At 38.8% G+C, this 18054-nt stretch overlaps 1 protein-coding gene across 5 annotated transcripts in view; it reads left to right on the top strand.

Moving 5' to 3' along the window:
• Positions 1 to 7: 7 nt before the first annotated feature.
• LOC105290303 (zinc finger protein 197) overlaps positions 8 to 18054 on the top strand; it is a 68731-nt gene continuing 50684 nt past the window's right edge. The window contains exons 1-6 of one of the 5 annotated variants that reach the window (XM_011357351.2): positions 8 to 2607; positions 3563 to 3695; positions 3816 to 3972; positions 4342 to 4433; positions 4711 to 4837; positions 9370 to 11689. In XM_011357351.2, the coding sequence (XP_011355653.1) occupies positions 3858 to 3972; positions 4342 to 4433; positions 4711 to 4837; positions 9370 to 11675 (2640 nt within the window). In that variant the 5' untranslated portion in view covers positions 8 to 2607; positions 3563 to 3695; positions 3816 to 3857 and the 3' untranslated portion in view covers positions 11676 to 11689. Of the gene's footprint in view, positions 2608 to 3562; positions 3696 to 3815; positions 3973 to 4341; positions 4434 to 4710; positions 4838 to 9369; positions 14900 to 15530; positions 15656 to 17668; positions 17976 to 18054 lie in introns of those variants that run through there. The other 4 variants (XM_011357349.2, XM_023529049.1, XM_023529044.1 and 1 more) reach the window with 4 other exon arrangements.

Raw genomic sequence — 18054 nt, 5'->3', positions numbered from 1 at the left:
TGACACTAAGTACTGAGACCCTAAAACTCACAATAAATGCTGTCCTTTGCAAGAAAGGTCATTGCCAACCTGTCAGTGACTATTCGTAGTTATTGTTTTATTTTCGTTTTACCATTTGCCAGGTTAAAACTTTAGAATGAACTACTGTTTGGAAACTATTGCTTTAGAATAGTTGTTGGGATTTTGTAAGTCTTTTGGAATTATTTCGGATTTTTTGAATTAGAATCCTTGAGTTCACAATTTGCTCCCACAAATGAACTAGTTGAGTGGCTTTGAGTGAATCACTTAGCTCCTCAGAACCTTTTGTTCTTTTTGACTTATGGCTCACAAACATTTAGTGAGAAGTAAACAAAATGTATGTTTAAGAGTTTATTACGTGTATATACAAAGAGTAGAGTTCTAATAATTTATTCACCCCCTCATTAAATTTATTTATTTATTTATTTTAATAGACTATTTTTTAGAGCAGTTTTAGGTTCACAGGAAAAGTACAGAGATTTCTCCTATATACCCGGCCCCCACTCTCCACTTCCCCCTCCAAAGTGGAACATATGTTAAAATTGAAGAACCTACATTGACACATCATTATTACCCAAATTCCATAGGGTACATTAGGGTTCATTCTTTTTGTTGTACATTCTACGATATGTATAATATACTCACCATTGTGGTATCATACAGAATAGATTCACTGCCCTAAAAATCCTCTATGCTCTGCCTTTTCTTCCCTTCTTCCTACCCCTGGCTACCAGTGATCTTTTCACTGTCGCCATGGTTTTGCCTTTTCGAGAATACCATATATTTAGAATTGTACAGTATATAGTCTTTTCAGAGTTGCTTCTTTCACTTAGTAGTATACATTTAAGTCTCCTCCATGTATTTTCATGGCTTAACAGAGTGTTTCTTTTTAGTGCTGAATAATATTCCATTGTCTGGATGTACTACAGTTTATTCACAAGCTGAAGGACATCTGGGTTGCTTCTAGGTTATGGCAATTATGGATAAAGCTACTATAAATGTCAGTGTGCAGGTTTTTATGTGGACATATGTTTGCAACTCCTTAGAGTAAATACCAATGGGCACGATTGCTAGATTATATAGTAAAAGTATGTGTAGTTTTGTAAGAAACTGCCAAATTGTCATCCAAAGTGGCTGTGCCATTTTATATTCCCAGCAGCAATGACTGAGAGTTCCTGTTGCTCCACATGCTCACCAGCATTTGGTGGAATCAGTGTTATGGATTTCGATGTTCTAATAGGTGTGTAGTGGCATCTCATTGTTTTAATTTGACATTTGATGTGGAGCATATTTTCATGTGCTTATTTGGAATCTGTACATTATCTTTGGAGAACTGTCAAAGTCTTAGGTCTATTTTTTGTTTCCTTATTGTGCATTATAAGAGTTCTTTGTATGAAATATACAAAGGATAACAGTCCTTTCTCAGATTCGAGTGTCTTTAACAAATATTTTCTCTCAGTGTGTCTTTTCTCATTTTCTTGCCTTGCCTTGCCTTGCCTTTTACAAAGCAGAAGGGTTTTTTTTGTTGTTTTAATGAAGTCTAGCTTATGAATTGTTTATTTATTGTATCCGTGTTGGAGTTGGGCATATGAATTCATAAAAGAGGAAGGAGCTCTGAACCCATAAAAAAAGGGTTACTTGTTGACTCTACAGAACAGCAAAGAATGCAAGTTGCAGAAGGATAATCGCTAACATTTGAATCCATATACCAGGCACTGTTCAAGACCTTAAAACGTATTCAGACATCATAGTCTTGCAAGAAGACTAAGATAGGAACTGTTACTCCTATTTTACAGATTAAGAAACTAAGACCCAGAAGTGAGGTAACTTGTTCAAGATCACACAGGGGTAGCCAGGATGCCCATGGTTAGAGTAGGGGATAAAGGATTTATTGTAATTAGGTGGAGGAGACTCTGTGAACAAAGACCAAAGGAATTTTGTGTCTGTGGTTTCAGCAGTGACCTGGGTAACATGTGTCTGGGTCCCCAGAGCCTCGGGCTGGGAACCTAGAATCTTGTGTTCAGGGAGGTTCTCTTCATCAGTGGGAGCTGACTGGGGTCTGGAAAACTTGGTCATTGCACTGGGTTAACTTTAACAATGATTTCTTGAGGTCTTGTGGATGATATTCTCCAAGCTCCAAGGAAGAAGTCAAGCAAGGATTGAGGGGGCCTGGAGTGGAGCCTTTCTTAAATGACGACAATGACAAGAGAAAATTTGGCCCACAATGCTCTGAGACAAGAGGGTCTTGTTAAAGGGAAGGATGATACTTGGAAATGGGGAACCAGCTTCCAAGGGAGCAGCTCCTCTGTTTGGGAGACCTCCCACCTGCACTTTAGACAGTTACGTTACCATGAGACATCTGGACCGCAGGAGGCCCTTAGCCGGCTCCGGGAGCTCTGTCGCCGGTGGCTGAGGCCAGAAGCACGCACCAAGGCCCAGATCCTGGAGCTGCTGGTGCTGGAGCAGTTCCTGAGCATCCTGCCCGGGGAGATTCGGACCTGGGTGCAGATCCATCGCCCCGGGAGTGGTGAGGAGGCCGTGGCCCTGGTAGAGGAGCTGCAGAAAGACCTCGATGGACCAGCATTAAAAGTGAGAAAGGGGCAGGTGGCTGAGTTCGAGAGGGAAGAGAGAATCGAGGCAGGGTGGGCTGGGTTGGAGGGTGATCCTGTGATGTTCATTGACAATTAATAGCACATTAGCAACCCTAATGCTATAAAACAGATTCATGAACTATTCAGACCACAGAATATCTTTGCAAGGAAATGAATTTATGATCGGGTTCTTTGTGACCAGTTCAAAATCGGCACAAAGGCATTGACTGTGCTCTGTCCCTCTGGGTGACACTTGCTAATGCTGAGTTTGGTTCAGGAACCTGAACATAATGTTTCTAAGTGTTTCCCCAAACAGAAGCGTATGTATTGTTTGTGTAAGTCTGTTTGGAATGATGACTTGAGCCTGAAGTATAAAAGGCGGTGAGAGAGCCAGAACAAAGTTTCGTAGACCTGGCAAGACCTCCCCATGTGTGCCCCTACTTGGCGTTCTGTGAGCCAAGGGATTGGGTTGAGGTATTTGCTTCTGATAAGATTTTACATCCTTGACCATTAAATTGGGATCTTAATTTAGTTTCTGGTGTGTGGGAAGATCTCCATCAATCTGTAGCCTTCTAGAAACATTTATTAGAAACATAGCTTTAACTTGCGAGTGGCTCCAAGGATGGTTTTAATCATAAAAATGAAGAATTTATAGCTATATATTTCATTGCAAATCACTAATCTATCCTCCTCACTTGGGAAATATGAGAACAGAGTCAGAAAAGGATTCCCTGGATTGCCTTAAGTCTGACAGCTAGCTAGCTAGCAGCAAAACCGAGTGTCTAGACTCCTACTCTAGTGATTCTCCTATTGGAGCAGGGAGGGATAAGTAAAGGGGCAAAGAAATAGAAGAGTATTGAGCATAGGTCTTATCTAAAATTAGGTCTGAAGCTAAAACACATGCTCTTAATTATTGCTTGTTACTTCCCATTCCCTCCTTAACCCACACCCAGGTCTGGCTTCTGTTTCCACCGTTCTGTTCAGTCTCCTCTGGGAGAGATCACCAGTGCCCTGAGTGGGGCTAGAGGGCAGCTCCATTGTTCTCAAGGCAAAGTTTTACTGCTGTTTTGATGCTCCATACTTGAGGTGGGTCTCTCTGATCTCACAGTTCTAGATTACGGGCAGAAGGAGGTCCACAGTGGTTAGGTGAGTCCATTTTCTGGAGGTACAAGAAGAGCCAACTTATTTTGTTTTGCTTGTTCCCAGGTTCCAGTCCTTGACCAGGACCAGGACACTCTCCAGGAGGGCATGGGCACTCCAGGAACAGCACTTCTTCAGGCGCCCAGTGGTAGCCACATAGCTGAAATTTGCCCCAGTCCTCTTACTGACCCAGTGGTGGTCAACCCCCAGGATCCTCCCCATGGTACTTATTAAATGGTCCTGGCTTTGGACTCTCTTTCTTTTTTAAGACCCTTGCTGTGGCCATCCCCCTGCTGCCAGGCTCCCCTGCCCTCTCCGTGAATTCCTTGTGGCACCAAGCTCTTTCCATTGTTCTCCCTCTTCTTTCCTGGGTCCCTCTGACCCTTTTTCCATTCTTATTAATGCTCCATGTTACTCCAGTCCTGCATATGGGGGTGACTCATAAAAGGTCTGGAGGTAATTTTATAGCCTTGATTGCCTAGTCATGAGAGTCCTGGGTCTTTCTGAATTCCTTATTTGTGGAAGATACTGGATTTGCAGTAATGAGCAAGAAGAGCAGAAATCTCACATGTAGCTTTTCCTCCTTCCTCAGGTTCTCCTGCCCCTGAAGCTTCTGCCCTTTCCCAGGAAGAGAACCCAAGGAATCAGTTAATGGCACTCATGCTCCTAACAGCTCAGCCCCAGGTGAGGTTTGCAGCCCTTCTCCTTCCTAAGGCCTTATCTGTACTATGTAGTTGTGGTCGAAGTGCCCTCTCTCATCCTCGTACTTGGGTGTCCAGTCAGTTCCATCTCTAAATCAGAGTCCGTGCTATTAGACTTTACTGGGTTCTCTGTATAGCGCCCCGATATCCCTTGCCCCATCTCATGGCCTCACAGTGTGTTCCTTCCCCAGAAGTGAAAGCAGCCTTTCAGCAGGGGAGCTTCTGGACACAGATCATCTCACACATACCTGTTATTTCAGGAGTTGGTGATGTTCGAGGAGGTATCAGTATGCTTCACTTCAGAGGAATGGGCATGTCTGGGCCCAATTCAGAGGGCCTTGTACTGGGATGTGATGCTGGAGAATTACGGAAATGTGACCTCCCTAGGTAAGGACCCATTCTTCCCGTAATTCTTACCTTTATTTCATCAGCCTTTTTTTCTGATTATGAAAGTAGTTTATACTTATTTGGGAAAACAAAATATTAGAAAGAAGGAAAAAATCTTCCTTAAATCCACTATTTGTAGACAACTACTGCCAAAATTTTGATATATTACTTTTTTTCTGTGTATTTTGAGTTTTTTACATTGGTTTAAGCGCATATTTGTATGTGTGTATAGTTTTATAACTTGCCTTCCTTTTGCAATCTCCTCGCTCTCAAATTATTACAAATTCTTTGTAAATATGATATATATTGGCTACATAATTTGTGCCGTAATTCAGTGAGCCATTTTCTTATTTGAGAAAATTGCTGTAATAATCATCTATCTCTGCGCGAAAGGCTTTTTTTATTTTTCATTACGTTTTTTGAAGTACATTTATGAGGCGTAAGCATTTGAATTGTTTTAAGGCTCTTGCTTCATATCACCAAATGGTTTTCCACAGCGGTCTCTGTCTTCCCCGCTGTTACCATCAGTACAGAAAATGCTGCTTTTGCTCTGCTTTCATTCTTTTAAATTATTGCTAATGTAATTTTTAAGTTATATCTATTTATTCCAAAGTAGGTTTCTTTGATTAGTAATAAAATAAGAGTACTTATAAAAATTTTATTACGTATTCGTGCTTCCAACAAACATTAAATACCTATCATGATAACAACTGTGGGAAGGATGGGATTCTGTCAGTAAGTAGCTTACCGTGGTTTGGGAGATGAACATAGAAAGAATGAACAGGCAGAGTAAAATAACTGATATGAGAATGGCACAAGCTTCTTGAGATGAAGATGAGGGGACAAAGCAACCATTTCCATTCTTCAGGTTTAGGAACGGCCATAAGAAGGTAGCCTTGTGCTGGACCTTAAAAAGAAAAGTAAGATTTTGTTTGGAGAAATAGACATTAAAAACTGAGGAATCAGCTAATGGACTGATGTAATTTAGACTAAAATAGAGATTTATAGTGTTGTATTCCATTATCTCTGTATCATGCTTAACTATATGATATCGAATTTCTATTCGAGAACATTACAAGCCATTCCATTTGTTCAGTACGGCCTTTGTGTGTTTCAGGCCTGTTTTAAAATTGCATTCATCTAGATCTTGCGTATTTCTGGTTACATTGATTCTTTGGAATTGGAATCTTCTCTGACATTTTCTAATTGACTGTTTGCATACATGAAAATATTGATTTTTGCATGTTAATTTTTTACCTGGTAACATTAATAAATTACTTTATTGTCCATAGTAATTTACACTATGTATTTTTACTTATGAGAACATATGTTTTAGTATCCCAGCTGTAGCAATGGTGGGTCTAACATTCTGTAGATTTTATATTTTGATACGTATTACCAAACTGCATTCTATCAGTGATGTACCAATTTATACTCTCATTAAAAGAGCACAGGGGTGTCTATTTCCTCTGTAGGTGTTTATGATTTGGTCAGTGTTTAAAATCTTTGCTAGGGAGATGAAGAATACTATCTTTTGTTTGTTTTTCATTTATTTGGTTATTAGTGTGGTTGAAATCTTTTCACATATTTATTGGTCATTTTACTCTTATTCATATCCTCCTTATGTGTTTATTAGCACTGCTAACATTTTGTCAAATGTTGCATTGTTTTCTTACTCGTTTACCTTTCAGTATTATTGATGAATTGTTAATTTTTAAGCTTTGGAAAATATTTTACGTAGTCAAATTTAGCAGTATTTTTCTTTGTGATCTACCTTTTTCATAAAATTATATTTTTAAAAAATCACCTGTATTTTTTCAAATAGTTCTATTGTTTCATTTTTATGTTTAAGCTTTAATCTGTCTAAAATTTATTTTGATATACAGAATGTCATAGAAATCCAGTTTGTTTGTTTTTCACTTCAAGTGGCTTTCAGTAGTTCCAATGTTATTTGCTCAATAATCTGCCTTTATAATAATTTAAAAATGTGCTTTATGGGTCAATTGATTAATTTTATGGAAAACACTCTCCATGGATACATACTTTATGATATAAGCCAAAATAAATTCCAATGGGTCTAAGAGTTAAACGTATGAAAAAAGAAAAAAATGGAATTATTTGTTTCTTCCAGCTCTTTTAGGAAAGAGAAGTTTGAATCTACTTTAGTAGGATATGCCCTAACTGCAGTGTTGTTGGACCTTTGGGCAAGAGATATCCAGGTGTTTATGCCCTTTGGCTTAGCAATTCTAATTTGAGGATGATCCCTTAGGGAAAGGTTCAGAAAGGGAAAATGAGTAATATGTCTAAACGTATAATCCAGGCAGAGTATGTATAATGGTTAAAAGTTGGGTCCAACCAGTTGGCCAAGATAGAGAAAGCACTAAGTGGACCATAGCCATGGGATATACTACAGCACTATCAAATATGACAATTCCGCGTTCAGTCTCCATGCATCGATAAACTGGTAGAAAAGCAAGCTCCTATATGGCTTGTGCACACTTCTTCAATATGTAAAAGACTTGTATATTTTTATTTAAGAGATTGGAATAGTTTGAAGGAAATTAGATCAAGCTTAACTTTTGCCTTAAAGTACATTAAGGTTGGAATAATAGACATTTACACTGATATTTGCAGTACCATGTGGCAAATGCTATGTAATGGAAGTATGCGGAAGTGTGGGAGCCCGCAGGAGCTTGGAATAGGGGAAGGACTGGGAGAGTGGGGGAAGGCAGGTGGTTCAGGGAAAGATTTACAGGGAGGGACTTTTTTTTAATAACAGCTTTATTAAGATATAATTCCCATGCCATACAATTCTCCCGTTTGAAAGGAACAGGTTAGTGGTTGTTAATATATTCGTACAGTTGTGTAACCATCACCACAATCGATTTTAGAACATTTTCATTACCCCAAAAAGATAGCTTGTACCCTTTAGCAGTCATCCATATTTTACACAGCTCCACCCACCATCTTAGACATAGGCAACCACTAATCTGCTTTCTGTCTCTCTAGATTTATCTATTCTGTACATTTTATATCAGTGGAATCATATAATACGTGGTCTTTTGTGATGGAATTTTTTTACGTAGCATAATGTTTTCACGGTTCCTGCAAGTTATAGCATGTGTTAATACTTCATTCCTTTTTATGGGCACATAATACTCCTTTGTGTTGATGTATCACATTTTATTGATCCATTCGTCAACTTGATGGACATTTAGGTTGCTTCCACCTTTGAGCTATTATGAATAACACTGCAATGAACATTCTTCTACAAGTTTTTGTATGTACATATGTTTTCATTTCTTTTGGATATATACGTCGGAATGGACTTACTGGGTCATTTGGTAACTCTTATGTTTAATCATTTGAGGAACCGACAGACTTCCAAAGTTGCTGCACTACTTTGTACTCCCACCAATAGTGTACCTGGGTTCCAGTTTCTCCACATCTTGGCCAACACTTGTTATTGTTATGTGTCTTTCTGATTATAGACATCCTAGTGGGTCTGAAATTATATCTTATTGTGGTTTTGATTTGCATTTCCCTGATGGCTAATGATGTTAAGTGACTTTTCTGGTCAGCTCTTTGTATATCTTTGAAGAAATGTCTGTTCAGATTCTTTGCCTGTATTTTAATTAGCTTATTTTTCTTTTTATTATTGAGTTATAGGAGTTCTTTATATATTCTGTATACAAGTACCTTATCAGATATATGACTTTCAAGTATTTTCTCCCATTCTGAGGGTTGTCCTTTCATTTTGCCGATGGTATCCTTTGAAGTACAAGTTACTAATTTTGATGATTTTCAATTTACTTTTTCTTTTGTTGCATGTGCCATATCTAAGAAACCATTGCTTAATCCAAGGTCATAATGATTGACGTCTGTTTTTTTTTCTAAGAATTTTATAGTTTTAGTGGTTATATTTAGGTCTTTGATTTATGTTAAATTAATTTTTGTATATGGTGTGAGGTCAGGGTCCAACTTTAGTCTTTTGCATGTGGCTGCTCAGTTATCCCAGCACCACTCTTTCCCTATTCAGTTGTTTTGACACCCTTTTGAAGATCAGTTAGCTGTAAGTATGAGTTTTTATTTCTGGGCTCTCAATTGTATTCCTTCGGTTATATGTTTAGCCTTATGTCAGTGGCATCCTGTTTCGTTACAGTTTTTTCATAGTACATTTTAAAATCTAGAAGTGTGAGTCCTCCAACTATGTTCTTTTTCAAGATTGTTTTAGCTATTCTACGCCTTTGCATCTGTTCTTTGCATCTATTTTTTCAATATCATTTATATTTTTCCATCTGTTCCCTGAAGACAAAGAACTTAGCAGTGTCTCAGAGTGAGTTCTGTGTTAATCCATTTACAACATTCCATTAGTGTAGCATTTTGCTTTGTACCTTCGTTTAATGAAAAGTTTCTTCTTTTTGTATGCATATAAAAGTGTGTCCTTCTAGCTGTTTTAAAGTCATTAGAAGTTCTTATTCTCACAACACAGGGACTTGGTAACATTTGCATTTTTAATTCCTTTTTGCCAGAATGGGAGACCATGACTGAGAATGAAGAGGTGACATCTAAGTCAAGCATATCTCAAAGAGCAGATTCTCAGAAAGGAACATCAAAAAGACTTCAAGGAGGTATTCCCCAGGTCCTTGATTTTGAGAAAGAGCGTAAATGGCAAGTTTTGGCAAGTCGGTGGAAAAATGAAACAGAAAGAGATACACTGAAAAAGGGTTCCTTCCATGAACGAGACAAGAAGAAAAGGACTCCACCAGAAAAACGAAGCCAAAAAGGGAAGGAATTTGGAGAAAGCTTGACTTTATATTCAGCTGTTTCTGAAAGTTTAATGGGTACTGAAGGAAAGAAGTTCTATAAATGTGATATATGTTGTAAACATTTCAATAAAATCTCCCATCTTATAAACCATCGGAGAATACACACTGGCGAGAAACCTCATAAATGTAAGGAGTGTGGAAAAGGCTTTATTCAGCGCTCAAGCCTTCTAATGCATTTACGCAACCATTCTGGGGAGAAACCGTATAAGTGTAACGAATGCGGGAAGGCCTTCTCTCAAAGTGCTTACCTTCTGAACCATCAGAGAATTCACACTGGGGAGAAACCTTATAAATGTAAGGAGTGTGGAAAGGGCTTCTATAGGCACTCAGGCCTTATTATACATCTAAGGCGCCACTCTGGGGAGAGACCTTATAAATGTAACGAGTGTGGGAAAGTTTTCTCACAGAATGCTTACCTCATTGACCACCAGAGGCTCCACAAAGGGGAAGAACCTTATAAATGTAACAAGTGTCAGAAAGCTTTCATCCTGAAGAAGAGCCTCATTCTACACCAGAGAATCCACTCTGGGGAAAAACCTTATAAATGTGACGAATGTGGAAAAACCTTTGCTCAGACCACCTACCTTGCTGACCATCAGCGACTCCATAGTTCAGAGAACCCATACAAGTGTAAAGAATGTGGAAAAGTTTTCATTCGAAGCAAAAGCCTCCTCCTACACCAAAGAGTACACACAGAAAAGAAGACTTTTGGTTGTAAAAAATGTGGGAAGATTTTCAATTCTAAGTCAAATCTCATTGACCATAAAAGGATGCACAGCAGAGAGAAGCCCTATAAATGTACCGAATGTGGGAAAGCCTTCACTCAGAGTGCTTACCTTTTTGATCATCAGAGACTCCACAATGGGGAGAAGCCCTATGAATGTAATGAATGTGGGAAAGTTTTCATTCTGAAGAAAAGCCTCATTTTACATCAGAGGTTCCACACTGGAGAGAATCTCTATGAATGTAAAGATTGTGGCAAGGTCTTTGGCTCTAATAGAAACCTCATTGACCACGAGAGACTCCACAATGGGGAGAAGCCCTATGAATGTCGCGAGTGTGGGAAAACCTTTATTATGAGCAAGAGTTTCATGGTACATCAGAAACTTCATACACAGGAGAAAGCTTACAAATGTGAGGATTGTGGGAAGGCTTTCAGTTATAATTCAAGCTTGCTGGTACATCGGAGAATCCACACTGGGGAAAAGCCCTTTGAATGCGGTGAGTGTGGAAGGGCTTTCAGTTCTAACAGAAACCTCATTGAACATAAGAGAATCCACAGTGGCGAGAAACCCTATGAGTGTAATGAGTGTGGCAAATGCTTCATTCTAAAGAAAAGCCTCATTGGACATCAGAGGATTCACACAAGGGAAAAATCTTATAAATGCAGTGACTGTGGGAAAGTCTTTAGTTACCGCTCAAACCTTATAGCCCATCAGAGAATCCACACTGGTGAGAAGCCTTATGCATGCAACGAGTGTGGGAAAGGCTTTACGTACAACAGAAACCTTATCGAACATCAAAGAATTCACAGTGGGGAAAAAACCTATGAATGTCATATATGTAGAAAAGTCCTTACCTCTAGTAGAAATCTCATGGTACATCAAAGAATTCACACAGGAGAGAAACCTTATAAATGTAATGAGTGTGGAAAAGACTTTAGTCAGAATAAAAACCTCGTTGTACACCAGAGAATGCATACTGGGGAAAAACCATATGAGTGTGAGAAGTGTAGGAAATCTTTTACTTCTAAGAGGAATTTAGTCGGGCACCAGAGAATCCACACAGGGGAGAAACCATATGGGTGTAACGATTGTAGTAAGGTTTTTAGGCAGAGAAAGAACCTTACTGTACATCAGAAAATTCATACAGATGAAAAACTCTGTGAATGTGATGAGTCTGTACAAGAATTCTCTACGACTTCAAACCATCTTCAACAAAAAATCTGTACTATGGAGGAATTCTCTTGGCTTCAAAATGAGCCCAAGATAGAGATTCAGAAAACCTAATGTCATATATAAAATTGGAATAGAATTCTTTCCTATCCAAGTAACTGTTGGAGAAATGGCAGTTTATGGTTCTTATAAGGAAAAAATTCATGATTACCCCTTTTATAGACAAGCGAGTTGCATGTGCAAGAAAGTTCATCTAGACTGGCAAGGCTACAAAAACAAACCAAATTCCAGTTAAAGGATACTCCATTCCAGGTCATTTGTTATGATCTAGACGGAGACCTTGGAGCAATTGAGGACTCTGAAGAAACTGAGTTTATGTCTTATAAGAAGTAATGAAGTGGTTGTGATAGCAGAAATATCTTTGTATTAAAAAGTGGAAATTGTTTCTAAAAATGTGTATATTGTACATTTTAAAGATAACATCACTGCTGCAGAAAGTCTGTATAGACAGTATGATTGAGACATATCAGACATGGAGTTGGGCGGGCAAGGGTCTCCTGCTTGAGAACAATTTAAGAGCACTGGACTTGGAATCACAAAGTCTAGGTTTTGGTCCTGGCTTTCTCTTAGCTATGTGATGTTAATAAGTCAGTCTCTAAGCCTCAGTTTCTCTGTTAGTCAATGTTGTCATAATGCCTACCTCACAGGAATGTTATGGGGTTAAGCGAAAGGATCTTTGTAACTACTTTATGAAATAACTGAGTTGTCAGTAAAGTTGGATAAAAGAGGTATAGTCAAAATATAGATCAGGGCATAACGTAATGTTTGTTCATTAAGTCCATATTCCATTAACCTCAAAGGATACTCACTTTGATGGTAAGAGGAAGTATGGTAGATAACTAACTTTGGAATTTGTCACTTTAAGAAAATTTTTTAAAAATATAGCTTTAAAATTTGTTTAAAGGAGGTAATAGATAACATGCCTGTTTTGTTTTTATGTAAAAACATTAGTATGGAAAATAGTATGTCCAGCCGTTAACACTGATACATGGAAAATAGTTTATCAACCTTCAAATTTGAAACCTATTGGCTGTAGAGTGTCATAATAGACAGTCCAACGTTGCTTTCCTTGTTCATAGAGAAGAGTCCTTAACTTCAACCCCTGAGCTGATTATCCCTGCCACAGTCATTCTCAATTCTGATTAATATTTCATCGTGGCTGACATGCAATAGCTTGTTACTCAAGAAGCATTCTGTCCCAGCAGTCAACTTACTACATAAAATTTTCACACAGAGCCAAGTCCTTCAAGCTCTGATTAAACCAATTCAGGATCCACCTCTGGGCAGTCAGGCCCAGTACTCCCACTGAACCATTCATTCACTGTGTGCCCCTTTTGTACATTTGTAAGTTTAAATCATCCTATATTCTTGAGTTGATCATCTTATGTTGTAATTCTCAAAACTCCAATTCTGCAGCTGGACTATAAATACCTTAATATCAGGATTGTTTTCTAATAGTATCGAGGTGTTATGTTGATTATAATAAGTATTATTAATTCGACCACAAAGTTCCTCATTCTAATGAGGGCTCATTCCTTAGTAGAATGAAAGGTACCCAGAGTAACAAATAGAAGAGACCCAAGGTTAAAAGTGTTAGGATTTGAGTATGAGTCAGGTTCTGCAACCTTCCTTGCACAAATGCCTTCATTTCTTGGAGCCTTGACTTCCTCATCTGGAAGAAGAATATCTACCTCACAAAGTTGTTATGAGGTAATGAATATGAAAATGCTTTATATCCATGCTGCAGAAGTGTCACTCTAGATTCTGTAATAATTACAAAGGGAAAGACATACTTTAATGGAGAAAGGTAGCATTTATCTCAACTAAAAAGTACCATCGCTAAGACTGAGATAACCCTCATGTGCCGCCTCATGTGATGCAATGAGCCAAAAGTATAACCTGAATTTATCAATCTTCTAGGACCTGGAAACAGAAGAAAAAAATAAATGACACTGTGAGAAACAAATCCAGAATATGGTATATTGTATAGGAAAACTGCACTGGATTCTTCAAAAAGATAGAAAGGGAGAGGTGATAATTGTCGAAGCTGGACGAGTATTGAGGGTTGATTGTAGTGTTCTCTGCTTTTGTATATGTGTGAAATTTTCCATAGTGAAAGGGGTAAAAAGTGGATGAGGTGGTTATTTTTAAAAGACACTAAAGAGCTATAATACTAAGCCAGGAATAAACTCACACAAATGCCTAATTGGTTTTTGACAATGGTACAAAAGCAATTTAGTAGAGGAGGGGTGGGTAGCCTTTTCAGCAAATGCTGCTGGAGCAATTGGATGTCCTCGGGTAAAAAGTAAATAAATTTTGGGAACTAAGACTAAACAAAGAACTCAGACATATCAAAAGCATGCTCCATAAAAGGGAAAAATGATAAATTGAACCTCATCAAATTAATTTGCTCTTTAAAAGACTCTTAAGAGGTTACAGACTGGGAGAAAATATTTACATTCATACTGGACTTGTATCTAGACTATGTAAAGAATTCTAAAAACTCAACAATAAATAGGTGTAATTAGAAGATGGGCAAAAGACGAGAACACATTTCACCAAAGTATAGATGGCAAGTAAGCAAATGAAAAGATGTTCAACATCATTAGCCATTTGGGAAATGCAAGTTAAAAACCACTGCACAGCTATCAGAATAGCTTTAAAATATAATGTTAACATCAAATGCTAGCAAGGATATGAAGAAACTGGATCTCATATGTTGCCAGCAATATTAAATGGCACAGCCATTCTGGAAAATAATTTGCCAGTTTCTTCTAAATTCCAGTATTTGCACTCTTAAGCATTTATCCCGCAGAAATGGAAACATGTTTGCATGAAAACCTACACATGACTTCATAGCAGTTCTATTCATAATCAAAATCTGTAGGTAACCCAAATATCCTTCAGCAGGTGGTTTAAACAATCTGTGGGGGACCTATACCATGGAATACTTATTACTCTGCAATAAAATGGAATGATCTATTGAAACCTGCAATGACTCAAGTGAATTTCAAGTGAATTATGCTGAGTGAAAAAAAATCCAATCTCAAAAGGTCATCTACTATATGATTCAATTTACACAATGTTCTGAAATGACAAAACTACATATAGAGATGAAAACAGATTAGTGGTTGATAGAGGCTGGGGATGGTGGGAGGGAGCAGGGGGAGAGGGAAGGGTCGCACTAGGGAGATGTTTTATGGTGTTGGAACAGTTGTGTATCTTGATTGTGGTGGTTACGGAAATCTACATGTGCAATAAAATGGCATAGAAGTACACACACGCATTGTACCAATGTCGATTTTTTAATTTTTATATTAAACTATATGTAAGATGTATCTATTGGGAAAAACTAGATGAGGAGTATTATCTTTTCAACGTCCTGTGAATCTACAAATTCAAACTAAAAGTTTTTTAAAAAAAGACTGAAGAGCCATAACCAGATGCAGTGTGTAAAACTGATTTGGAAAAACAAAATTATGAAGTATATATTTTAGGACAGTTGGGAAATTTTAAATATAACTGGATATTAAGCGATAATAGGGAATTATTAATTTTCTTACCTGTAATTGTGTTTGGAGAATATTATTATTAAAGGAGAAATATTGAAGTATTTGGAAGTGTTTGATGTTTACAACTTAAAAAAAGTTTTTCAGTATGTATAGTATAAGGCAAACGTAGGAAGCTGTTGATTGTTGAGTCCATATGGAGAATACAGGTATTTATCGCTTAGCTACCCCCGCCCAGCCTGGGGAATACCCGCCTTCCTGATGCTCAGGGCCACAGTCCACCCGCACGCTCCTTCTGAGTTTTTGCGCCCATCCCTGGTCCGGAGCGGCATTGGACACCCATCGAGAGGAAAACACCTCCGAGATTCCTAGAGAGGCCGGCCTGGCGACTTGGGGAGCCGGAAGCCCATCCCGAGGCACTTCCTGTCCGGTCATTGTTCTCGCGCCGGTAGGCGCAGAGGTCCGTGTCTGCGGGTCTTCTGCTCCAAAGCCCGCGCGCCCGGCCGGTCCTTTCTGCCGCGCACGGTGAGCGGGGTTGGCGGGAGTGGGCATGAACGCCCGGGGCACGAGAAGGGTCATCCCAGGGGCGGGCCGGTGCGTCCTGCCACCCCCCCCCACCCGTCACCTCAGCCCTGCCTGTCCGATGGTGGCTCTGCTCCCCACCTCCTGGGAAACCCAGCTGCCGCCTACCCGGGGCCTGGCCTGGGGGAGGTTGAACACGAACCTCCCCAGGGGGCCGGGTTAACCCCCGGAGCAGGGCTGCGTGGGGCTTGGAGGCGGAGGAGATGGCTTGCGACATTTGCAAATAGGGAAAAGACATTGATTGAAAGGGAAGTCTTTGGTGGGGGGAATCAGTGCAGTCTGGGGCTGGAGGCCGATTTGAGTTTGATCAGAATTCTGATGACGCTACAGTAGCCCATCTTGCCGTATACATAGGGGGAACGAATGTTAAGGGCCTCCCTACCTGGTAGAATTAAACTAGTCAAGGAAAAAATTAATCCTCCAGAATTAAGATTTGTTGCAGGAATGAAAGTATTGCATTACTCAAGAAACTCAATGTATACAATAAGTTGCCAGTAACGTCAGAGAAAGCATATAATCAATAGCAGCAGAGGGAATAAAGTATAGCACTTTTTCCCTAATGAAGTATCTAAAGGAGAATAGAAGTTTTTTATTCTCTTCATAGTTAACGAGGAAGGTAAGATAATTTTATCATAGAAATTTTTTTAAGCTGGCAGAAACCTGCTGGCATGGCTCTGATAAAGGTGTGATTTGGTGCAGTCCTTTTAGGAGGAGTTCGGGCAATACATGTCAATCATAAAATCCTTCAACCAGTAATCCCGTTATCCTGTTTGCACAGAAAAAATAAAAATTTAACGTTAATTATCATTAAGAAAATAAGAGGAAAGAAAACTATGTTTAATGAAGCAATGGTTCATAAATAAGGGATGATTAAGTAAATTATAGGTATAATTTGGAGAACTATGCCAGAATGAGATAGCTCTGTATGTACTTATACTGAAACATATACTTAAGAGTATTGTGAAATACGGAAATTGAGTTTTAAAAACAATACAAGTTGCTGAACAATGTACATGTGTGATCTAATGTATGTTTTGGAAAATAAGCAATGTGTGAAGGTGTACATACATGGATGGAAATGCAGAGAAAAGACTGATAAGTAGACTGATAACTAATTATTCTGTAGGTGTGTCTATGTGTGTAGGACATATTCTGTATATTTCTGTATAACTTGATCTTTTTTCAATGAGAAAGACAGTTAACAGCACCATAGGTTATTGTGTAGCTACTAAACAATGATAAATATGAAGAATGGCAACATGAAAAAGCCTTTTTATCTTAAGAGTAATACTTGGTCTCACAGGACATTTCGAAGAAATGGAGAATGTAAAAATCAAACTAAAAGAACGTCAAAACTACCTGTAACTACATCACCCAGAGATAACTACTCCAAACATATCGATGTCTAGGCTCCCAGTCTTTTTCTTGAGATTCTTGTGTTCATGCTATTGTTTGTTTATCTTTGGCACTAAAATCTTTGTATTGTAATATTCCTTCTTAAAAAAAAAAAACAAACAAACATGATAGTGATTGTGAAAGTATGTATCCCCATAGTTAAAAATAAAAAGTTTAAGTTGTCGTAATTGTCAGTGTAGTTGGAGGTTTTCCATTAAAAGAAATATCTTCTTTTCTATGATATGCAGTGGTTATCTCTTTAGAAGTGGGTGATTTTTCTTACTCATTTTTCTTACTCACTTTTCTTACTCATTTTCTGTATTTTTCAAGTTTTTACAACAAAAACATTAATTTTATAATCAGGAAAAAATAAATATGCCGTATGTTTTGCAGTGTAATTATTATAGGGCCAGATTACATGTTTGCAGTTCAGCCCCTTTCATCCTGTGAGATAGGAGTAAAGCAGTCCCTGTGCTGCAGTGACCGTGGTCTTGGCACTGGTGAAACTGCCCAGTGGGCTTTACCTCTGCTCGGTGCTAACAGTGTTTTCTGGTTTCTCAGACAATACTGGCCCTGGGAAGAAACTCAAGAAGAAACAATTGAAATTTAAAGATTAGATGGGCCTTGACCTCTGCTGGGCAGCCCCCAGCTACAAGAGTTCCCCTGCTAAGCAAAGATGACTGCAGATTTGAGGGAGTCCATGGCCTTGGCCCCTTGGGGCCCAGTGACAGTGAAAAAGGAGGAGGAAGAAGAGGGAAATTTCCTAGGTCAGGCATCCAGCCAACAAGTGCATTCTGAGAACGTCAAAGTCTGGGCTCCTGGAGAAGGTCTTCAGACAGGGCTTGATGGAGCGGAACAGGAGGCAAAGGTAAATAATGGTCTGAGAGAAATGAGAGAGGAGGACCGGAAGACCTCCAGCAGTTTCAGAGGGGGCCCTGTCCCTCTGC

This window comes from Pteropus vampyrus, unplaced genomic scaffold, assembly GCF_000151845.1.
Source record: "Pteropus vampyrus isolate Shadow unplaced genomic scaffold, Pvam_2.0 Scaffold35, whole genome shotgun sequence".
NCBI lineage: Eukaryota > Metazoa > Chordata > Mammalia > Chiroptera > Pteropodidae > Pteropus > Pteropus vampyrus.
Note: the sequence above shows the minus strand (reverse complement) of the source record. Positions and strands in the feature narration are given on the sequence as shown.